This window comes from Phyllobates terribilis, unplaced genomic scaffold (assembly GCF_046119375.1).
Source record: "Phyllobates terribilis strain yellow unplaced genomic scaffold, ASM4611937v1 Scaffold_7__3_contigs__length_470593459, whole genome shotgun sequence".
NCBI lineage: Eukaryota > Metazoa > Chordata > Amphibia > Anura > Dendrobatidae > Phyllobates > Phyllobates terribilis.
Window position 1 is genome coordinate 85,877,759 of NW_027362767.1, and position 25,364 is coordinate 85,903,122.

At 48.8% G+C, this 25,364-nt stretch overlaps 1 protein-coding gene across 3 annotated transcripts in view; it reads right to left on the reverse strand.

Annotated features, from left to right (window-relative positions):
* Positions 1-25,364, reverse strand: part of CAPN3 (calpain 3) — a 210,998-nt gene that overhangs the window by 104,805 nt on the left and 80,829 nt on the right. For 2 of the 3 annotated variants that reach the window (XM_073638927.1, XM_073638926.1), the window contains exons 6-7: positions 9,021-9,143; positions 4,127-4,210 (exon numbers count right to left, since the gene is read on the reverse strand). In XM_073638927.1, coding sequence (XP_073495028.1) covers positions 4,127-4,210; positions 9,021-9,143 — 207 coding nt within the window. The remainder of the gene's footprint in view (positions 1-4,126; positions 4,211-9,020; positions 9,144-25,364) is intronic. The other variant, XM_073638928.1, reaches the window with a different exon arrangement.

Here is a 25,364-nt window from a genome sequence, read left to right on the forward strand (position 1 = left end):
GCAACTTGTGACCGGGTAAAGTGCGACAGTCTCTTGAAGAAAAAAAAAATGGTTTTCCCATAAAACCAGTAGGGGGCGCTTTAGGAAGCGCAACTATATACAAAGGGGAATATGGCCGCTCTCAGTCCTCGGCCAGGTAATGGGAATAGGGACACACGGGTTAACAGTTCACTCTTGTCCCAACGGGGACTTATTTAAAGCAGCAACAGTTCACTGTACCCCGATGGGCAACTTTATACAGTCTCTCTCTACCGTACTTCAACGACGGCGTCCTCCTGCTCTTTCTTGTTGGTTGGTTTCAGTTTCAGACCCGTCCGGGCCCTCTTGCTCCTCCTCACACCGCAGCTCCTCCTCCATCAGGCGATGTACATGGAGGGCGTAGGGTCCTTTGGCACACTTGTGCCGGGTGAAGGTGACCTCGTCCCCTACATACAGGTCACGACCTCTGTGTCCCTCCGGCAGATGGCTTTCTACGTCTCTGCGGGTCACAAAGACGTCGCCGGGGGTATGATGGTCTCTAATGAAGCCCCACCCATGCTGCATGTTGAATTTTATCACAGTCCCGGTGGAAGGGGGACCATGAGCTGCACGGGGATTCCTCCTGGTCCGGCTCTTCTGCTCCGCGCTTCTTATCTGCATCTGCTGTTCCCGGACCCGCCTCTCTCTCCGCTCCCTCTCGAAGACCTCGAGCTGCTGGCGGCAGCACTCTGCACGCTCCGCTGCGGCCGCCCGAGTCTCCTGAGTGAACCCCATGAGGTCTTCTCCAGTGGGGTCCCACTCAAACTGTGCCTCCTCCAGCGGGCGCGAGGTCCTCTTTACGGACTTCGGAGCCGGAATCAGGGGCTCGCACATGGGCCTTGCTCTCTGGAGTTCCAGCTGAATGTACTCCTGGGGCCATACAAAGGGCTGCCCATCCGGGCACGTATGCTGGGCAAATAGATTTTCACCCAGGTGCGGCACTCTAGATGTTGAGGGCGCGTTGATGGTAGCGGCGCCCGGGTTGACCAGGCCTTGCGACCAGGCTTGGGGCACCCTAAAGGTAAAGGGCACCGTAAGGACGGCGGCGCCCGGGGGTACTCGGCCCTGCGACCAGGCCGGTGGCTCCGCGGGGGCGCTGTTGGAATTGCGGCGCCCGGAGGTACTAGACCTTGCGACCAGGCCGATGGTATTTCCTGTTTCGTCGCGCTCAGGGTCGAGGCATGTGACGTCACAGGGGTCGCGGCCGCGGCTTCTACTTGAGGCCTAGTCTGGCACGGTGACGATGCAGCGACGGGCACGGCAGGGGGAATTTTGGGCTCTGCGACGGGGAGCTGGGGCAGGCACGCGGTTTCCCGGCTCGGGGTAGAGACGTCCCCTTTACCTGCCTCCGTCCGTTCAGCTCCCTTCTCGGCGCCGTCTCCGGCCTTCAGTCCTCCTGCACCATCCTCAGAGGCGGTCTGTCTCCTCGTCTCGGGTGGCGTGCGCCGCTGTCGGGTTTCGGTCCGCTGGGCCATCTCTCGGCTCCACTCCGCCAACGTCTCTCGCTGTACCCGGGCCATCCTCCGTGCGAGGCTCTCCAGCGCAGTCTGTGCACACTCCCGGTCTCGGGGGAGCTGTGCCAGGACCTCCACTAAGCCTAGTGGGGTCGTTGCTTGCAGCAGGCTCCTGACCACTGGGTCGGTGCTGCCTGACTCTCCCTCCATCTCCGGGTAGGCTTTCTCTGGACTCCCCTCCAGACTTCTTGTCTCCGGGTGCGCTCTCTCCAGACTGCTCCAGGCGACACCCATCTTTGCTCTCTTGTTCTGTCTCCGCCCACATTGAAGGTGGTCCCGGGGCAACTTAGTGATTGTCAGTTCCAGGGGCAGTTCTCTCACGCTGATGGACACTTCCAGCATCACAGTCTCTGTTGGTGGGCGCGGTTTCCGCTTTTGGCGCCATTCTTCGACCTGGCCCACGATGGGAGGTGGCCTCTTGCCACCCTCTGGCACGCCCATAATGGCGTCCGCTCTTCCAAGGCGGGAAATCTTTGGAAATGGCGGGAATCGTCTCCCAGTGGCGGGAAACTCCACGGATGGCGGGAAAAAGCTGCAAATGGCGGACAACCGGCGGGAAACGACCTGTGATGGGGTCCGCTGGCGGGGACCCTCCGGAACCGGCGGGAGACTTCTTTTTAAGGTAACGGTGAACTTTTCTTCAGGCACGCAGTACCCGGTTGTTGCGGGCACGTGATCCTGCCGACTACGCCAGAGTTGACGCGCCCCCTGGGCCAGTGTTGTTTGGGGGATACCCGGAGCCGGATCGGATGGGGGTTGTAGTCTCCGAGTGGCGGTGACCCGGTCCGTGCCCAGGGTGTCAAGCTCAGTGTGTGGCAGTCCTTATAGATGTTACGAGATGTTCTTTTGTGTCGACTACGCCACCCGTTGATTTGCGGTCAATACGGCCGCCGCTGCAGCAGGGTCCGCTGAGGCTGGTGATGTGTGTGCAGCTCAGGTAGTATAACCCCCAACGGGAGGGGTATAGCCTCAGGGGGTCAGGTGTAGAGGATGGTGGTTGTGGAGGTGCAGTGAGGATGGTAATGAGACTCAGAGTCGGGCTGTGCAGTTCAGGGTCTTTACTTACTGCTGTTATTCTGGTCACTCCGGCCTTGAGCGACCGCCCGAGCCGTGCTGCGTCCACCAGGTCCTGGACTCGGCCAACTCCCAAGTAATTCTGGAGCGTGATCCTGAGCTCCCTTTCTGACTTGTCCTTCTCTCTGGCCTTCCCCACCAGGGATCCACCTATGTCCGGCTCCCTCGGGCCTCTTGTTGGTAAACCCTTGTCTCTGGGTTCCCTGACCCTATTCCTGGTCTGCCTTCCGGGTGGATTTAGTGGGTGGTCGTGGCAGATCCTGCCCACGACCTCCGGTCTCTGGCTGAGGATTAGTGCCCTCCACCAGCTTGGGATCCGGTACCCTTGTGCCAACTCTTCACCCGCTGATCTAATCTTGGGTTCTTGGAGTTCTCTCTTCTCCCCCTCTGGGTCCTTCTTTCTCCTCTCTCTCTCTGGGCCTTGGAGCTGCTCTTCTCCTCTGCTCTCTTCCTCTGACTCACTCTACAAAAGACTGACAGACCCTGATCTAAGATGGTTCCCACCTTATATACTCCCTTTATGTGTGAGCTCAGGTGACCAGCACCCAATGAGCTCCTAGCATTACCCAGACTGCTCCCCCTATCTGCCCCTACACTACTGGGATGTTCCACCCCCCTCCCACTCCAGCCAGGGACAGACACTGTCGTACCTGCACATTTCTCTAGTGGGAGTACCATTGATCTGTCCCCCGGAAATGGGATGTATGTAGTGCATGCAGCCTACTGAGCTCAGTTCCACACTCCATCCTTACCCGGGAGTGGAATATCACACCTCTGGCTGAGGTGCAATACCCCTGTAGCAGCCGAATCCTCAGGGTGCTACACTTGCACTATATAGTGAACTACTTGCAGCAAATATATCCCTGTAGTTGGCCATATTTATTATTTATCCAGCAAAGGTTTCCACTATGGCTCTATTTTCCTTATGGTGATATACCACCGGTTTCCTCATTGCCTGTGTTTTCATTCTTTATTTATCATATGTATGAGCTTGTTTTTATTTACTAATATTAATAAAGATTGTATTGATTTTATTGGCTTGAATTTTCGTAATTTTGGTGTTCTCTATATTTTCATGCATTTGAGCCTTAACTACATGGATTGTGTATATATGTGTTCATCTGTTGACATGAGGTCAAAGAAAGGAGGAGAGTCACTGCCTGAGCCGGGATAGATCATCGCAGGGCAACTACTTGCCTGTAAGTTCTTAGCCCTATATGAAACAATAACCAAAGCCCTGGATAACCCCTTTAAATCTGAGCCTGAGCATGCAGGGAACCATGGAATTTACTTTCAAAGTTTGGTTTATTGTGTATTTATTAAATATTGTGTAATGAAAATATATAAAGAACACTGAGAAATCAAACATTCTAGACAAAGAAATTACTCAGAGTTGACATATGATGTTATAATTATGGTATTGAACTGTTTTTTTTCCACCATATAATTAGTAGGTTATTATCTTCCCCAGAAAAATCCTTTAGTTTTATTACCAGTGGCCAGAATATTTTATACTATACCTCTTCAACTCCTGTGAGAGAATAAGCATGACCTTTTACCAGTCCACTGGCCATGCGAGTCTCAAACTGTGCTGGGACAATTGCCTACAACATAACCACAGCAGAGATTAAACAGAGATATCATGAGCTTATATAAGACATGTAAACACACAAATCACCACCGATATCGCTAAGCATTGAAATTAAACATGTTGACACCATTTAAAAAGTATAAGCAAGTAAGACAAGGTCATGCAAACAACATATTATAACAATGCCATAGCGTAGCAGCAGGTGGGCGGTGGGTGCAGTCGACCCGCACCCCACGCTACAAGGTGCCCACCCAGAGCTACGCCACCCCTAATTGTATCGGCGTGTGCAGCCCGCTGATTCAGCTAAGTCCTTTGATAGAGCAGGGAGTCACGGTTTCCCTGCACTGTAGACCACAGGTCGCTTTCAGCCTGCAGTCTACAGAACGGTCGAGGCACCGATGCACACACACAATGTCAAAGTCCCGGCTCGGTGATATTATAACGCCGGGACTCTGACGTTCTGCATGTGCGTCGGCGCTATTACAGCGCATTGGTCTGCTAGAGCCTCGCCGGTGGAGATGTCAGGATCCTGGATTAGGCAAATATATGATTTTATGTTTTTTATATGTTTTTTATTTTAATTAAAACTTGTGGGGGCATCATAAATAATTGGTAACCCTGAATCAGTGGGGGCCTTCATACATTATAGGGACTACTGTGGAGGCGCTTATAAAGTGTGGGGCCCTTTATACAGTATAGGAGCTAATGGGGAGCCCATTATACAGTATAGGAGCTAATGAGGAGGCCATTCTACAGTTTGGGGCTTACTGTAGGGGACATTATACAGTGTGAGAGCTAATACGGGGGACATTATACAGTTTAGGGCTAATGTGAGGGCCATTATACAGCTTGGGAACTAATTCGGGGCCCATTATACATTTGGTGGCTAATGTGGGGGACATTATCCAGTTTGTGAGCTTATGCAGTGCCCATTATACAGTTTGTGGGCTAATGTGACCGCCATTATACAGTTTGGAGGCTAATGTAGGGGCCATTATACAGTGTGGGGCTAATGAGGGAGCAATTATAAAGTTTAGGGGTTAATCTGATGGTCAATGATACAGTTTGAGGCTAACTGTGTAGACCATTATCCAGTGTGGGAGCTAATATGGGGGCCATTATACAGTTTGAGTGCTAGTGTGGGCACTACTGTGGAGGCCATTATACAGTGTGGGGGCAATTCTACAGTGTGGCTTCTACTGTGAGGGTCATTATACAGTGTGAGTGATTCTGTTGGGGTCATTATACAGTGTGAGGGCTTTTGTGGGGTCATTATACTGTATTTTGGGGGAGCAGTGGTGACATCGTACTGTATATAAGAGAGCTATTGGCTCACCATACTGTGTATAGAGAAGATGAACATTGGGGAACTACGTAGACATTATTAAATGTTAAGTGGGCAACTTAAGAAGCATTATTGTTATAGGGTCACTCAAAGTATTATGGTCATCAAAGGAACAAAATGAGGACACCTTTCTAGGGCATTTACCAAGGGCATTCAAATTTTCTAGGGGGCAATTTTACCATCTAGAGGGCACAAAGGAGGCATTATTACTATGTAAGGGGCACAATGGTGGGCATTATTATGTGGTGCACTAAGAGGAGCATTGTTTTTGTGCCAAACAGCAGGTGTAGTAATAGTGACACATAAGGCAGCAGCGGCTCAGCATTGGGGTGAGAGCAGGATGAGGGCTTTGTGCAGATTGGGAATAGATGGGAGATGGGAGACGATGCCTGAAATGTGAGAAGTCATATGTGTCTTCGTTGTAATCTCTGCAGACGAGTACTGGCTGGAAGAAGTTGCCATGTTGGTCTGGGCCAAATGAAAAAGACGTGAAAAATGAAAAAGAATGTTATAGTATCTGTAAGTCACTATCTATAACTGTATTGTAATCACTTGTATGTTCTGCAGCACTGGTATCTACCACTATGTCACTATATAGCGGTAATATGAGTGTGCCACCATAGTTGTAATCAGGGTTACTGGTTAGAGGCCCCACTCAGATATTTCGTCCCCCTGAGCTGAACCCCTAGTTAAGTCTCTGTAACGAGACTACAGTTTTCTCATATGTTATCAGAATATTTTAGCAATGGAGTATAATGAATTGCATGTCTGAAAAAGCTCATTACGCCATCACTAAGTAACATATGCAGGACAATATTTAGCTGGTGGAACAATATGCAATTTGTTCACAAATCCATTATCCACCAAGATAAGGATCTGTGCACATGCATACAAGGACAGGCTATCTAACTGACCGTGTGAATGTAGATGTGTGAACACAGACAGCAATGTACTGTAATATGACTCAAAGACTCCAGCCTGTTAGATCGCCGGACTGTTCCCCTCCACTACTATATAGAAGCCAATTCCTTTATTCTAATAAGGTGACTGATGTGCTGTACTAACTATGCAATCACTAAAGAATTAACTTTTATCCTACAGTGTCAGATGTGCTAAAGAAGCTGAACTCATCAGGCAAGGTGTTCCCTCCTCTGGACTAGTCCTGTCTCAGATCTAATCATTCCTCTCTGGGGGTGAATGTCAGACTCTATAATGACCCTAGTTCATTCTTGAAAGATTGAAAATCAATATTGGACAGAAGTGGGTCAACTGCGCTGGTGCTGATAATTAATTGAAGATTCCAGAAGAACGAAGAGATTTCTATGCAGCTTATCATCTACACGTTTCGAAGTCATCAGACTTCTTCATCAGGACAAAACACAAAATCAGGTGCTTGTCCTGATGAAGAAGTCGGATGACTTCGAAGAGGTTTTTAGACGGTTTATTATCAACGCGTTTTGGTTTCCTGGAATCTTCAATTGGTTATCATCAGCAGCGCGGTTAACCCATTTCTTTCCCATATTTTCACCGGATTCCACTCGTGGGTCTTGCAGCAGCTGACATTTTGAGCTACTACAGTTGTTGTGTATCACACAACCTCATCAGGTGAGCACCTTTTCGCAACCTGTTACCCTCCACCACTGGGTAAGACCCTATTGCGCTTTTATTGAACTCCCAGTTTCCTTCACTATTCTTGAAAGATTGCAGCATTAGTTTAGCACATCAAACACTTCGGCCCCGATTCATTATCATTTGTCATACATTAAGTCCATTTTCTTTTTCGCTTTCACTGACTTTTTTTGTACTTCAAAATGGCTCCTGCAGTTTATAAATTTGGTGCAAAGTAACCAAAAAATGCTCCTTATTTTTGTCTTTTTAACACCAAAAGTCATAAACCCTATAAGAGAATCTCTCACCAGGCTTTTGCTATTTAATCTGAGTACAGCATGATGTAGGGGTTCAGACCCCGATTCGAGTGATGTGTCACTTACTAGACTGTTTTTTGCGGTTTCAATAAAAACAATATTTTATCAGCAGGAGATTATCACTACATGACTAGGGCTCTGGTGCCTTCTGATCCAACCACGTTCCCACCGCTGATTAGCAGCTTGCTGTCAATGCACTGTGTACACAGAAAGCAGCCAATCAGTGATGTGGGCAGGGTTATACACAGCTCAGCATTCCGAGCACAGCAGAGAAAACTGTGATTGTAGCACAACTGCTACAGCCAGTAAACTAAGTGATTCATCCCTGGATTCAGGGTCTCTGTCCATACATCATGCTGCTTTCAGCTTACATAGCAAAAACCTGTGGACAAATTCCCCTTAGAAGGTTGCACTTTTTTTTTTTTTTTTAAATAAACCAAATTGAAAACTCCACCAGAAATCTTACTTCAATCATGGACTGATGTAAGATACACCAAAAAAATGTGACATTTGGAAAAAAAAAATTGCATTTCAATTGGATTCCTGCCCCTCATGTGTCAATAGCGTAGCTGGGTGGGAAGTCTCTTGCAGAGGACTACTGGGCATTGTTTATTTTTGTCGAGCCCACCAAACTGGCATTCGTAAGATTGAAAGACTGGCTAGCTGTCTGGTGGATTGCTGATGACATCTGATAGATGGCTCAGGCTCGGATTGGCTGACAGGGGAACAGGTGAATTCCCCGGTGGACCCCTGCGTAGGATTGGCCCCTCAACATGACCAGTAGTTGGCACAATACACTTAGTTCACTATGTGCAGACAAGAGCAGCATCTCATCATTGATTTATCAAAATACCCAGTTTATTATACAGTATAAAAGCAGAGGTAAATCTGTGAATGAATGTAAAATAATATTTGCATGTAGCTGAACAGTGGGCCTCCAGAGTCAATATTACTGGTGGGCCCTTGGCACCCAAGCCCAACACTGATGCTATTAGTACATCTGTTTCATGGTTTTCGGTCTACAGTACAGGAGTTGGGACTATTAGGTAAGTAGAACTTTTTTTCCCCCCTGTTCTGGTTGGAGAGGTGGCTGTTCACACACATGCATGTTTAGTTTCTAATGATGGCAAGTTACATAAACGGAGAAGCACAATTATAAGCGTTACAGAGCATGATTGCCTCTAAATGAAAGCATGCTAATGACAAAGATGCAATTTGTATGTTTAACATGTATGACCACATTATGGAACGAGAGATTTTCTCGAGAATAAACATATAAAAGATGTGATTGTTAACAATGAGTCCAAGATTAATAATAGAGGTTATCTGCTTATGGATAAAGTCACATGGAGATTATGACTTGTGACGGTTATATGGGGTGAAGAGGGTGATCATATACCACTGTGGAGTTGGATTAAATCTATTCTGCATAATACATAATTTTCCTTTACTTTATACTATTGTAATATAATATAACTTATGACATGTGTGAGATATGGTGCAGAGCATTTCTCACGTTAGCAGCCACCACACCATGCCTGGAGTATACAAACCGATGGTAGCTTTGGCTTCAAGCCATCCTGGTCAAGCTGTGTATCGCCCACAGCCTCAATCATTTTCTTTAGTGCCTCCCCCATATCTATGGTGGGCACCGTCCCAAGCAAGATATCTTTCTCCTGGCATCAGCAAAAAAATTCATAGGTTACGAACTGTAGAGACCGTATAAGAGTTCTGCCTGCGGACCATGGCAGCCAACCGCCGGCTGTAGCAGTGACATGTTGACCTTACCGATGCCACTGCTGCAGTCGGTGGAGGATTGCTGTGGTCTTTCTTGAGAATTTTTGAATATTTTTTGTTAAAATGCAGTAAAAAAAAAAAAATGAAATAAACTGAATTTAGTAACAAGTGGTATCAACACTAACGTTTACGATTAATATGTTGCAAATTAGAAAAAAATAAAAACTTATACAGTGCTGTATATCGGCTGTAGCATATAGCACTGAGCGTGTAGACAGATTTATAGGGACAGCTGAACTGTAGACCTCGAGCTTCCCTCCAGTAAGAGAACCAAAAATACAAACTCCTAGTATTCTCTACTCTAACGACAGCTGTTGGCATCACATATTCGCCATCATCAACACCCCTTTTTATTGGGGTTTTCAAGAGGAGAGTTCTGCTACGAGCTACAATGGGAGTGGGCAGCAAAAAATAATATGGGTAGGGACAGGTGCAGATTTAGTTCAGCTACGATATTTCAGCAAATGGATGTGGAAGGCTACATCTCATCTTCATGGATGGAAATATTATTCATCAATAACTACTAGGGATATATATATATATATATATATATATATATATATATATATATATATATATATATATATTTAATTGGAGGGAGGCATAAGGCTTTTTTGGTTGACATTTAGGGATTATTTGTAAATTTAATCCATACGATCGATTCAAGTGAAAATTATAGGGAGGGTGCGTAGTTTTGGGGACCTTCTAAGGCTTCCAGTTCTTTCAGTGATCCTATATAGTAGAGAGATGGTGTGAAAGTGACTTTCTTTAAATAACGCCTGGCTCTTATCCAATTCATGAAGGAGTTTTAGCCAAAATACTGGCATAAAACACCTTCAAATGCAGCAAAATGTTTGTGCAACACGAAGTTAGCCAAAAAGTTTGAGACATTTGCTGTTTTCATGCCAGTCTCAGCCAGCTCCGCCAAAGTGGGCAAAGAATGGGTAGGATGCGGAGTGACGAAGTTCGTCCAATAAATTCACCAAAAGTTATGGAGTAAAATTTCTGGGGAGCCACACGCCAATGATATGATAGGTCTAAATCATTAAGTGTCGTGCATCTTTTAATGAATGTGGTGCATCTTACTCCTCCACACCCATCATTAAGAGTGGCATACAAAAAGCCAATCTTAATGAATCAGGCCCATGGACTTTAATGAAGAGGAAAAAGCACACTGGCCACCTCTATTGTAAGTAGGGGGATCTGGTAAGGACAGGGGTCCCAGGAGTGGGCTGATGGCTCCCTGTTCAAACCCTAAAAGCTTTACATTTCTCAGAACACTTAGAACTTCCAAATTGTCAAAAATATGAAACCAATGGAGTATTCCCTTTTCTTCAGAAGATATGTAGGTAGTATGAAGGAGCTTCAGACCTCAAGAAAGGTCAGTAGAAAGGAACAGGGCGCTCCCAGTTCTGACAACAATAAAAAAAGACGACAATAAAAAATTGTTATCATTTCGCTTTCTCTTGCATTGCTTCACACAGAGGTCTTCATAGGAGAGATAGAGACCACTCTGGTCTATTACCTTCCTAATTATTTCTGACAATCCGGTGTTGGGACTAATGTTTTTCAATGCCAATTTTCATTTTCTTAGCTGAATCTAAAATAATTTCTATGGCCACATTAAGTATCAGATTACTAATTCTGTTAGTTAGAGTTTAGTATATATTAGGGGAGGGGTGGTGGTGGAGAAATGTAGCTTTATATTAAATGATTTAGTGTGTAACATCGGCGTCTCTGCCTCCTGCCAGGCAGAGATGCCGATCCCCTCACAGCCGCGGTCCCGGTCCGGAGTCCTCCAGCTCCTCTGCTGCATCTGCCCGGGGTGCGCACACCATGCGCAGTTCCCCAGGCACTGTACTTAGGGCGCGCGTGTGCGCTCCCTCCCTCTTAAAGGGGCTGCGCGCACCGTCCTAAAGAGTCTCCGGCCAATGGCTGGAGGACTGCTCCTATATAAAACACCTCCTCCAAAATGGAGATGCCTGTGCAAAGTTGTTGTTTGTGTGCTAACACTCTCCTCAGCCCTCAGGTTCGAGTGCCCGCCAGCCTGTCTATCAGCTGTGCCCGCTAGCCTGTCTGCTGTGCCCGCCAGCCTGTCTATCAACCGTGCCCGCCTGCCTATCAACCATGCCCGCCTGCCTATCAGCCGCGCCCACCTGCCTGTCTGCCTGCCGTGCAAGCCTGCTTGCCTACCTGCATCACCAGCCTGTCTACCGGCCGTGCTCATCTGCTGTGCCTGTCAGCTTCAACCATCAGTCCCATGGGAGTCGGCTGCTCTCACAAGGTCGGTCCCAGAGTGGCACCTGGTTCACCTTCCCGGTCCCTCCTTCGTTCACGGAGTCGACTAAGCCGCCGTGTGGCCAGGGTCGGTCTGGGTAGGCACTTAGTTACACCCCTCTGGTCCCTCCTTGCATCACAGCACAGAGGTTCCACTACCCGGATCCGTAACAGTTTGCACAGGCCATGGAATCCAGTGGCTCCCAGGCTCCTTCACTCTCAGACCTGTACCAAGAGGTCTCTTGCCAGAGATCCCAACAGGATACTATCCTGTCCTATCTGCGGACAGTCAACTCTCGCTTGGATGCGCTGTCCACCCCGACTGTGTCCGCCTCTAACCAATTGGCACCTCAACCCAGTGACGCTGTGGCACCTGGCTTAGGACCCCGGCTTTCTGCTCCTCCATGTTTAGGTGGTGACCCTGCCCTATGTCGGGGCTTCATTAATCAGTGCACGCTGCACTTTGAGCTCCTAGCACACCAGTTCGCCTCTGACCGGGCCAAGGTGGCATTCATCATGTCTCATCTTACCGGAGAGTCGTTGGCCTGGCTTAACCCTCTGTGGGAGAGAGGGGATCTTCTGGTGTCCGACCTCTAGGCTTTCCTTGCGGCTTTCTGGAAGGTGTTCGATGAGCCCGGATGAAAATCTTCGACTGCCTCCTTTCTTCTCCGACTCCACCAAGGGAGTCTCTCTGTGGGACAGTATGCCGTGCGTTTCCGCACCCTCGCATCGGAACTTGCCTGGAACAATGAGGCTCTGGTGTCCACATTTTGGGAGGGCCTTTCCGGACGGATCAAGAATGAGCTAGCCGGTCGTGACATACCTCCCTCTCTGGACGACTTGGTGTCATTAGCTAGACGGATCGACATCCGTTTCCAGGAGCGTTCTAAGGAGGCGACCCGTGAGAAAAGGCCAGTCTCGCGCAACCAGCATCCCTTCCGGTGTCTTCTCCAGAGTCTATGCAAATAGACCAAGTTAACATGGTCAAATCTCGTCAGGAGATCCGCCGCGCTGAAGGGAGTTGTTTCTACTGTGGCAGTATAGAGCATCAAATCCGCTCCTGTCCGGTGAGACCGGGAAACTCCATTGTCTAGGACCACTCGGAGAGGTCGTCCTAGGCCAAAGTTCTTCCTCTCAGCCCTTGACTCTGTCCGTTTCAGTTACCAGTGATGAGACCCGCGTCTTAGAGACTGCCTATCTGGATTCCGGAACCGCTGGGAATCTCATTCAACAGGCCATTGTGGAGCATTATCAGATTCCTACCATACATCTGGCTGATCCTTTAGCTGTTTCCTCTGTGGATGGAAAGCTTCTCTCTGAGACCATCTTGTTTGTCACTGAGCCTGTAACTCTTCAGGTGGGAATGCCACATTCGGAGAAGATCTCCTTTTACGTGCTGTCCGGTCTCTCTCATTACCTCTTGCTTGGCCTGCCTTGGTTACAAAGACATGAACCCGTCCTGAATTGGAGCTCAGATGAGGTGCTCCGTTGGGGTCAGGAATGTCATAAGTCCTGTCTGGTTCCGGTTCGTCCTGCTCGACCTCCGTCTACTCCAACTAACCTACCTGGCCTGCCGGCACCCTACTGGTCATATGCGGACGTCTTTGATAAAAAGGAGGCAGAGACACTATCACGTCATAGGCCGTATGATTGCCCCATCGACCTTAACCTGGTGCTTCACCTCCTCGCAGGCTGAGACCCGTGCTATGTCTGAATACATAGAAGAGAATCTTGCTAGGGGATTTATCCAGAAATCCACCTCTCCGGCTGGAGCAGGATTCTTCTTCGTCAAAAAGAAAGACGGCTTTCTTCATCCATGTATCGACTATAGTGGTCTAAACCAGATTACCATCATAAATAAGTACCCCCTGCCTCTCATCTCGGGAGCTATTTGGCCATCTAAAAGGCGCGAAGATCTTCACTAAGCTCAATCTTCGTGGGACGTACAATCTGGTCCGGATTCGCCAGGGAGACGAGTGGAAGATGGCATTCAACACTCGGGATTGTCACTACGAGTACCGCGTGATGCCCTTCGGTCTCTGTAATGCTCCAGCCGTCTTCCAGGAGTTAGTAAACGACATCTTACGAAATCTCCTGTATTCCTGCGTGGTGGTGTACCTGGATCATATCTTGGTGTTCTCCCCTGATTTGCCCTCTCACCGGAGGGATGTTCGTCAGGTACTACTGCGGCTTCGGAAGAATCGCCTGTATGCAAAGTACGAGAAATGCCTCTTTGAGCAGACCTCCCTACCATTGCTGGGGTATATCATCTCAGAGACCGGACTGCGGATGGATCCCGAGAAGGTGTCTGCCGTCTTAAAGTGGCCCCGACCTGAGGGGTTGAAGGCTATTCAGCGGTTTCTGGGATTCGCTAACTATTACCGCCTCTTCATTCCTCATTTCTCCTCCCGGACTGCTCCCATCTCTGCTCTCACCCGTAAAGGAGCAAATCCCAGGGAATGGACTTCCAAGGCGGAAAATGCCTTTGTCTCTCTTAAGCAAGCCTTCTCCTCCACTCCAGTGCTACATCGTCCTGATAGCAATAAACAGTTCTTCCTGGAGGTTGCCTCTTCCTCCGGGGCCGGAGCAGTGCTCACCCAGAAATCCTCGTCCGAGCGAATGGTGACCTGTGGATTCTTCTCCAAACTCTTTTCTCCGTCCGAGCGCAATTACTCCATAGGAGATTGAGAACTGCTGGCCATCAAATTAGCGCTGGAGGAGTGGCGCTACTTGCTTGAGGGGGCTCTGCACTCGATGGTCATCTACACTGACCATAAAAACCTTGCTTACTTGCAGACTGCTCAAAGACTAAATCCGCGTCAGCCCAGATGGTCTTTGTTCTTTGCTCGTTTCAGCTTCTCCCTCCATTACCACCCGGCAGACAAGAATATTAAAGCTGATGCTCTATCCCGCTCTTTTCTGTCTACTGACCAAGAGTAGGAGCCCCTACACATCATTGAATGATGACTGTTGCTCCGTTTGACCTGTCTCGTCTACCTCCTGGTAAGACCTTTGTAGCGGCTCAGTATCGGAAGAGGGTCTTACTCTGGGGTCATTCATACAAACTGGCTGGTCATGCCGGCCAGAGGAAGATGCTTCCGCTCATTGCCCGACATTATTGGTGGCCCACCCTGCGCAAGAATGTTGCGGATTTTGTCGTGGCTTTTTCCTCTTGTGCCCGTAACAAGATACCTAGGCACCTTCCAGCTGGTTGTCTTCTTCCTCTTCCCGTGCCTTCTGCTCCTTGGCAACACATTGCTATGGACTTCATCACTGATCTTCCAGTAACTTCCGGTTCTACCGTCATTTGGGTGGTCGCTGACTGTTTCTCCAAGATGGATCACTTCATCCCTCAGCCTGGTCTTCCATCCGCACCTGTGCTGGCAAAGGACTTCATCCATCATATCTTTCGTCTCCACGGCTTACCCCTCCACATTGTCTCAAACCGAGGAGTTCAGTTCACTTCTCAATTCTGGAGAGCCACGTGCAAGCTGCTGGATGTCTCTTTGGATTTTTCTTTGGCCTATCATCCTCAGTCCAATGGTCAAGTGGAACGGATTAATCAGATCCTTACCAGTTTTCTTCGGCACTTTGTCAACGCTCACGATAGCGATTGGGTAGAACTTCTGCCTTGGGCCGAGTTTTCATATAACAACCATGTGAGTGAGTCCTCTACTAAGTCTCCGTTTTTTGTGGTTTACGGTCGACACCCCCGAATTCCATTTCTCATCTCCTCTTCAATGAACAATCCTGCCACGGAGTCTCTTGTCAGTGAATTTTCGGTGATTTGGGAAGACACTAGATCTGCGCTTCTTCAGTCCTCCTAGCAGATTAAGAAGCATGCTGATAAGAGACGTCTGGATCCGCCTCTATTTCGTCCAGGAGACAAGGTCTGGCTTTCCTCCAAATATGTCCGTCTCAAGATACCATCATACAAGTTGGGCCCGCGGTTCATCGGTCCTTTCGAGATTCTGAACCAAATAAATCCAAGCTGAAACTCCCTGCCTCCCTACGTATTCCCAATTCCTTTCACGTATCTCTGCTCAAGCCTGTTGTCCTTAATCCTTTCTCTGACGATCCAGGTACCACTCCAGCTACAGTCTCCGCTGAGGACATCTTTGAGATAGAAAACATTTTGGCCATCAAGAGGGTAAGAGGAAAGACTATCTTTCTTGTGGATTGGAAGCGGTTTGGTCCTGAGGAGAGGTCTTGGGAGCCCAGGGAGAACATTCATGCTCCTCGTCTTCTAGAAAAATTTATTGCGGGCCTAAAGAAGAGGGGGCGTAAAGGGGGGGTACCGTAGCGTCGGCGTCTCTGCATCCTGCCTGGCAGAGACGCCGATCCCCTCACCACCGCGGTTCCAGTCCGGCGTCCTCCAGCTCCTCCAAGGGGTTAAATGTGTATTTCTGAAGGTAGAACCCTCTGGGGCTCCAGTTTAGCCTAGGTAGGGTTAACTAACGGCCGTCCAAGATGGAGGAGGGGCAAGTGAGAGTTAGTGTCAAGTTCAGGAAGTGACAGTGAGTAGTGAGAGGTGACAAGCAGCAGTCACAGGTTAAGGGCTGCTAGGGATAACGTGGGCCTAGTACATCGGGGCAGTGGATTGCCAGAGAACCCCTCCACACGAGTCCGCTTGACGGCCTGGAAACTTCGAGACAGACAACGGGGCCTGGGGGCGCACTCTACCTGCTAAGCTGCAGGAGATATTGGACTCAAGCTCTCAGAGGCGTAGTGAGATGGAATCTGAATATACTGCTAGTGGTGGAGAAGAATCCCTAGGGCTAGAGAAGTTAGCAAGAGGGATGCTCTACCTACACTGAGAATCAGGGTTGAAGTTGTGTCCGGTACCTGTTGGAAAGATGACAACTCGTTGGGCCTTATCCTTTATGCCTGCCTGTAAATACCGCCAGTTACCCAGTAAAAGTTTGGTTGTTTTTATGAATCTCATGTCCCCTGGATTGATTGCAGCCCTGCTTCCAGAAGAAGAATTCCTGGAGTCAGAGGAGGCCTGTGGGCTAGAAGTAAGTGGGAAAGCCTTAGTTACTTACCGGTAACGGGATTTTTCGGAGCCCATGACAGCACCACGTGAGAGAGAGGATCCGCCCATCAAGGACAGGAAACCTACAGGTTAAAAAGGGCAGCCCTCTCTTCCCGCCTCAGTTTAGTTAACAGAGCATGAGAGTACCGCCAAGGTTAGTTATAACAAAAAATAATCACATTAAGTACATTACTTTTCATCAATTTCCCACAAGGGTGCACAAAAAGAAATCAGATCTACAGGAGTGCACAACACCAGTGAAGGGAGGGAATATAAAGGTGCTGTAATGGGCTCCGAAAAATCCCGTTACCGGTAAGTAACTAAGGCTTTATTCGGTCGTCCATGACAGCACCACGTGAGAGAATTACAGAGACGAATTAAATTAGGGAGGGACCACAGCTTGAAGCACCCTTCTCCCGAAAGTGAGATCTGCAGAGCCACCCAGATCCAATCTATAGTGCCTATAGAAGGTAGAGGGAGAAGACCAAGTGGCAGCCTTACAAATCTCCTCAATGGAAAGCCCTGTCTTCTCCGCCCAGGAGGTTGACACCGCTCTGGTAGAATGCGCCCTCAATCCCTCCGGTATCTCTTTATCCCCTGAGGAGTATGCGAGGGAAATGGCCTCCTTAATCCATCTAGCGATTGTAGCCTTTGAGGCCTTACAACCCTTCCTAGCCCACTGATAGCAAATAAATAGGGACTTATCCTTTCTAAAGCCATGTGATACTTCTAAGTACCTTAGTACGCACCTCCTAACGTCTAAAGTGTGAAGTCTCTCCTCTTTTTGATTTTTGGGCGGAAAGCAAAAAGTTGGGAGAACTATTTCCTGGGTTCTATGGAATCGAGTGGCCACTTTAGGAAGAAAGGCTGGATCAGGTTTTAATATAATCCTATCGTACAGAATTTGCGTGAATGGAGGGCATATTGAAAGGGCCTGTAGGTCACTGACTCTCCTGGCTGAAGTTAGGGCTACTAACAGGACCGTCTTTAGGAAAATAATTTTGGGGGAGACTAAATCTAGTGGCTCAAAAGGAGGACTGGTCAAGGCATCTAAGACAAAATTCAAATCCCAGGGAGACATCTTTGCTTTGGTAATGGGTCTACACCTAAAGGAAGCTTTTATAAAACGGCCTATCCAATAGTTATCTGCAATATTGGAAGAAAATAAAGCTCCCAACGCCGACACCTGTACTTTCAAGGTACTGGTAGTGAGACCTAATTCTAAGCCTCGCTGCAGAAATTCCAGAATTTTCCCAATAGGGGGCCCCTCCTCCACCTTAACTTCTGCAAAGGACAGAAACTTCCTCCAGGTCCTGGCATAAATACGGGTGGTAACAGGTTTTCTGCTAGCCAGGAGAGTATTCACTACATTTGCGGGGAATCCTTTGTTGGTCAATAACACCCTCTCAAATTCCACGCCGTTAAATGTAGACTCGGGGTTGGAGGATGGGAAAGTGGCCCTTGAGTGAGGAGGTCCGGAATCTCCGGAAGAACCCAGGGATCTGATATGGACATCTTCCGGAGACAAGGGAACCACGGTCTTTTGGGCCAAAAGGGACATAGGAGTATCACTCTGGCCCGGTCTGCCCTGATCTTTCTTATCACCGCTGGGAGCAGGATCATGGGAGGGAAGGCATATGCCAGAGGAAATCTCCAGGGAACCATAAAGGCGTCCACTGCCAGGGGTCCTTCTCTGGGGTCTAAGGAACAAAAATTTTCCACTTTCCGATTGGCTCTTGTTGCGAATAAGTCCACAGTCGGAAGGCCCCACATTTCTACGATTCTGGAGAATATTTGTGTATTTAGGGACCACTCTCCTTCTTTTACAGAAGTACGGCTGAGGAAATCCGCTGTGATGTTTTCCTTGCCTTTTAGATGAGTAGCCGAAAGAGAGAGACAGATCTTCGGCTTTCAGCAGAAGTGCGTTCGCTACCCTCATCAAGTTTCTTGAGCGGGTTCCCCCTTGGTGGTTTATGTAAGCTACCGTGACTTGATTGTCCGAGAGTACACGGACATGCTGGTCCTGAAAATATATAAGGAACTCGTTGAACGCATGCTGCACCGCCAGAAGCTCCTTAACATTTGATGACAACTGTTGCTCACTGCTTGACCAGGTTCCCTGCACTAATTTCCCTTCAAAGTGAGCTCCCCAACCTGTAGCACTTGCATCAGTGGACAAGACTGCAGTTGGACTACATTCCCAGGGAACCCCTTTAGCAAGATTGTCTTGTCGTAACCACCAACGAAGGGACCATATGGCACGAGGACCTAGCGTAAACTTACGGTCTAGATGCCCCTCTAAAGCTGCGTTATTGTACAACACATCCCACTGAAAGGCTCTTGAATGCAATTGTGACCAACGAACCGCAGGAAAAGTGGAGGTGAAGGTTCCCAATAGTGACATGGCCTTACGGAGTGACATAGAAGGTTTAAGTATACATGTTCTACCAACTCCCGGATTCTATCAATTTTCTCTTCTGGAAGACAACATAGCTGTTTCCTGGAATCTAATATGACCCCCAGATATTGTTGTACCTTGAGTGGAGATAGTCTAGACTTTTCTAAATTTAGAAACCACCCCAAACTCTTTAAGACCGACATGGTCTCCTGCAGGTGGGTCTCGCATTGAACCAACGAATTCCCCACTATCAGGAGATCATCCAGGTAAGGGATAATTAGAATGTCCCTTTCTCTTATATGGGCCATAACTTCCGCCATTACTTTAGTAAAAACCCGTGGGAATATAGATAAACCGAAGGGGAGTGCAGTGTATTGGAAGTGTTTAACCACCCCGTCTATTTCAATGGCCAGCCTCAAGTATTTCTGGTAATCACTATGAATTGGGATATGGTAATACGCATCTTTGAGATCAAGCACTACCATATAGCAGTGGGGAAAAAGTAACTTTATTACGGATTTTAAAGACTCCATTTTAAAGGTGTGTATTTTAAGGAAATTATTCAGGGATTTCAGATTTATAATTGTCCTGAAACTTCTATCCGGTTTCGGAATCCAGAAGAGCGGGGAGTAGAAACCAAGACGCTTTTCAGCTTCCGGAACCTCAATCAGGACGTGCTTCCTTATTAGGGTTTGTACTTCCGAAACGAGGGCAGCCTGGCGTTCTGGGGAAGAACTGAAGGGAACAACCATGAACCTTTTGTGAGGCAATGCTTTAAATTGAAACTTAAGACCATACTTAATCAGGCTCAAAATCCAATTACTATGAGAAATCTGTTCCCAAGCTGGGACAAAAAATGACAATCTCCCTCCCACCTGGGCTGATTGTGTATCCCCTGGCTTCTGCTCAATTTTTGGAGACGGACCAAAGAGTAGACCTCTACCTTTTCGACCTCTTTCATCAGACTTGTCTTGCTCCCTGAAATATCTCTTCCGGAAAAATTTCCTCTTCCGGAACGATCTCTTAAAGGAGGGTAGAGGTACTGATGGAAACCCCTTCTTAGGGTCCCCCGCTTTCTCCAATAAGTCGTCCATGGTCTGACCAAAGAGGTATTCCCCTTCACACGGGATTATACACAGTCTGGACTTAGTCTGTAAATCCCCTGGCCAGCTTTTAATCCACAAGGCTCGTCGAGCCGCATTTGACAGTGCTGCTGACTTTGCTGCCAACCTCACCGAGTCCACAGATGCATCAGCCCCCTGAACCAGTGGAAGGGAAGAAATAATGTCTTTCCTAGAAGTCCCATCCTTCAACTGACTGTCTAACTGTTCAAGCCACACCATCAGGGCTCTGGACGTACAGGTAGCTGCTACTGTTGGTCTCAGTGCTCCCGCAGCTGTCTCCCATGCCCCTTTCAGGAAAGTATCAGCCCGGCTGTCTGGGGGATCTCTCAATGCACCCATATCATCGAACGGGAGGGAAGTTCTTTTCGCTGCTTTAGTAACAGCAACATCCAGCTTGGGTGCTTTTAACCAGGAGGAACACATAGCATCCTCAAACGGATATTTCCTTTTAAAGGATGGAGGAACACTACCCTTCTTGTCAGGCTTTCTCCACTCCTTATCAATGAGGTCTTTCACCCTTGAATTTACTGGAAAGACCCTTCTCTTCTTTAGCCCCAGACCACCAAACATAACATCCTCAGCTGACTTCTCTACCCTCGAGTCCACTATCCCCATTGTAGATCGGACAGCTTTTACTAGGGCATCGACCTCCTTCAGGGGGAAGCACTGTCTATCTGGCTCACTATCAGAGGAAGAGAAGGCGGAGGAGGAAGCGACCAATAGCTCAGAGTCTGAACCCGGCTGGGTTTCTTGAGGAATATGCCCAGACTCTGAACCTTGCAATGCTTTGCCTATTTCTTCCCTTATTAAAGTTCTTAGGCCTAGGGAAAAATCTGGGGTCTCCTCCGATATCATTTTGCTGATACAAAGCTGACATAACCTTTTGCTATATGAATCAGGGAGTGGACAGCTGCATAAGGCACACTCTCTGTGCTTGGACTTCGAGGAATATTTCTTGCTCTAAAAGAAAGTCATAGATAGAAAGAAGGAGGAAACATTAGTAGAACTTTCATGAAGATTCCACTCACCCCACAGAACCTTCGGTACCGTAGAAGCAGAAGAATCCAGCATGCATGGCGAGGAATCACGCCGCACCGGACCGTCCTTCCTGCTCTTAGTGGTAGCTCTTCTAGTTGTACGACCAGACCCTAGCCGGGAATGACGCTGCGCCACTAGTTGTGAGGGCTCCCCAGAGGGCTGCTCCTGCAGCAGATGTTGTTGCCTAGGTGACAGCTCCTGTGAATCTTCCATAGCTTACAATGTAAGAATGGGCTGGGAAGCACCTCTGTATGTTACCAGACCCTTTATATACTGGCCATACCGGTACCATGTGTGGGTGTGTGTTTCCTTTTTTTTTTTTTTACCCAGGAGGGCGTTACCTGCTCCTTGCTCTTCCTCCCCAGGTCCAGGTGGGATCCAGGTGGGCTACTCGTCGCCAGGTCCTCAATCCCCCGGCGTTCAGCTGCTCGCGCCAAAAAATTCAAACGAGCCCCGCCCCTTCCGGTGACGTCACAGGGCTTCCTGCCCGGCGCACCGGAAGTCGAGTCAGAAGGTCGCGCCCGTCACGTGCGCCGCCGGCACGACCTGGATCTCCTGCAAGCGGTAACGGGGGGGGAGGAAGCCCGCTAGCGGCCCCACACCTGGCGGACATCTACCTCCCGTGAGGCGATGTCGCGTCTGCCGCAACGCTCACGGAGGCGCCCCCATGAGCCCTGCCGTGGCGTCTCCAGAGGACCGGGACGGACTGGCTCCAACCACCTGCTGTGGCCCTCTCTGGGACAGGAGTCCATCTTCTGCACGTAAGCCTGCAAGGTCCCCCATCATGGACAGGAAACCTAAACTGAGGCGGGAAGAGAGGGCCGCCCTTTTTAACCTGTAGGTTTCCTGTCCTTGATGGGCGGATCCTCTATCTCACGTGGTGCTGTCATGGACGACCGAATAAGCACCACATACACAGCAGCACACCAGTACACACTTTGTAAGGTGCCAGATCGAGAAGAGGCAGCAGCTCGCCCACGACTACCTCGCTTGGGCACCTTACATTTTCATGTGGGTGAAGCAGGGTTGGTGCAGCCTGTGCAGCCTCACAGGGGCCTGAAAGGTGAGGAGGCCACTACCACCTCCAAAGCAGGTGGAACTGCACATTATGATTTGCTATAGAACTGCAAAGGGCCCATATATTATTCTTGCACAGGGGACTTTTCTGTCTATGCCCGCCATTTTGGTGAGGAGGAAATGACTCACAGGCCTTCTCTATAAGTCCTGGAGGAATAAATCCACCTTGCAACAGATTTTTAGGTGTGATACTGTTAATAATGAAGAAGAAAGCCAAGAAATTCAGAAAGCAGAGTCACATCAGGATTCACATTACCTTCCAAGATATAGATAGTCTTGTAATGCTCCTCTTGGAAACTGCTTTATAAATCGGCTTCAAATTAAAAGGCCCCCATACATAATAGGTGAAAGTTGGCCTAACCTGCCAATATTAGCGGGATCAGCTGACAGTGTAATGTGTATGTGGGCCTCCCAACTCAACTTTGGGTTTCCAAAGAATGATCCTTTAGGTCTCTGAGATGTAAGCCATTTTCGGGGAGTCTGGCAGTGGCTCTTATACAGAACAGATGACCACTCGGCTGACAGCTTTCTAGTGTGTGTGAGCATCCTACCCCTAGCACTCTGCCTGGTAGTGGCACATCTCATATAGGTGAGCATCCTACCCCTAGCACCCTGCCTGGTAATAGCACATCTCATATAGGTGAGCATCTTACCCCTAGCACTCTACCTGGTAGTGGCACATCTCATATAGGTGAGCATCCTACCCCTAGCACCCTGCCTGGTAATAGCACATCTCATATAGGCGAGCATCCTACCCCTAGCACCCTGCCTGGTAGTAGCACATCTCATATAGGCGAGCATCCTACCCCTAGCACCATGCCTGGTAGTAGCACATCTCAAATAGGTGAGCATCTTACCCCTAGCACCCTGCCTGGTAGTAGCACATCTCAAATAGGTGAGCATCCTACCCCTAGCACTCTGCCTGGTAGTAGCACATCTCATATAGGTGAGCATCCTACCCCTAGAACCCTGCCTGGTAGTAGCACATCTCAAATAGGTGAGCATCCTACCCCTAGCACCCTGCCTGGTAGTAGCACATCTCAAATAGGTGAGCATCCTACCCCTAGCACCCTGCCTGGTAGTAGCACATCTCAAATAGGTGAGCATCCTACCCCTAGCACTCTGCCTGGTAGTAGCACATCTCAAATATACGAGCATCCTACCCCTAGCACCCTGCCTGGTAGTAGCACATCTCAAATAGGTGAGCATCCTACCCCTAGCACCCTGCCTGGTAGTAGCACATCTCAAATAGGTGAGCATCCTACCCCTAGCACCATGCCTGGCAATAGCACATCTCATATAGGTGAGCATCCTACCCCTAGCACCATGCCTGGCAATAGCACATCTCATATAGGTGAGCATCCTACCCCTAGCACCATGCCTGGTAATAGCACATCTCAAATAGGTGCGCATCCTACCCCTAGCACCATGCCTGGTAATAGCACATCTCATATAGGTGAGCATCCTACCCCTAGCACTCTGCCTGGTAGTAGCACATCTCATATGGACGAGCATCCTACCCCTAGCACCCTGCCTGGGAGTAGCACATCTCAAAGAGGTGAGCATCCTACCCCTAGCACCCTGCCTGGTAGTAGCACATCTCATATAGGCAAGTATCACACCCCTAGCACCCTACCTGGTAGTAGCACATCTCATATAGGTGAGCATCCTACCCCTAGCACCCTGCCTGGTAGTAGCACATCTCATATAGGCAAGCATCCTACCCCTAGCACTCTGCCTGGTAGTAGCACATCTCATATAGACAAGTATCACACCCCTAGCCCCATGCCTGGTAGTAGCACATCTCATATAGGTGAGCATCCTACCTCTAGCACCATGCCTGGTAGTAGCACATCTCAAATAGGTGAGCATCCTACCCCTAGCACCCTGCCTGGTAGTAGCACATCTCAAATAGGTGAGCATCCTACCCCTAGCACTCTGCCTGGTAGTAGCACATCTCAAATATACGAGCATCCTACCCCTAGCACCCTGCCTGGTAGTAGCACATCTCAAATAGGTGAGCATCCTACCCCTAGCACCCTGCCTGGTAGTAGCACATCTCAAATAGGTGAGCATCCTACCCCTAGCACCATGCCTGGCAATAGCACATCTCATATAGGTGAGCATCCTACCCCTAGCACCATGCCTGGCAATAGCACATCTCATATAGGTGAGCATCCTACCCCTAGCACCATGCCTGGTAATAGCACATCTCAAATAGGTGCGCATCCTACCCCTAGCACCATGCCTGGTAATAGCACATCTCATATAGGTGAGCATCCTACCCCTAGCACTCTGCCTGGTAGTAGCACATCTCATATGGACGAGCATCCTACCCCTAGCACCCTGCCTGGGAGTAGCACATCTCAAAGAGGTGAGCATCCTACCCCTAGCACCCTGCCTGGTAGTAGCACATCTCATATAGGCAAGTATCACACCCTTAGCACCCTACCTGGTAGTAGCACATCTCATATAGGTGAGCATCCTACCCCTAGCACCCTGCCTGGTAGTAGCACATCTCATATAGGCAAGCATCCTACCCCTAGCACTCTGCCTGGTAGTAGCACATCTCATATAGACAAGTATCACACCCCTAGCCCCATGCCTGGTAGTAGCACATCTCATATAGGTGAGCATCCTACCTCTAGCACCATGCCTGGTAATAGCACATCTCAAATAGGTGCGCATCCTACCCCTAGCACCATGCCTGGTAATAGCACATCTCATATAGGTGAGCATCCTACCCCTAGCACTCTGCCTGGTAGTAGCATATCGCATATAGGCAAGTATCACACCCCTAGCACCCTGCCTGGTAGTAGCACATCTCATATAGGCGAGCATCCTACCCCTAGCACCCTGCCTGGTAGTAGCACATCTCATATAGGCGAGCATCCTACCCCTAGCACCCTGCCTGGTAGTAGCACATCTCAAATAGGTGAGCATCCTACCCCTAGCACTCTGCCTGGTAGTAGCACATCTCATATAGGTGAGCATCCTACCCCTAGCACCATGCCTGGTAATAGCACATCTCATATAGGTGAGCATCCTACCCCTAGCACTCTGCCTGGTAGTAGCATATCGCATATAGGCAAGTATCACACCCCTAGCACCCTGCCTGGTAGTAGCACATCTCATATAGGCGAGCATCCTA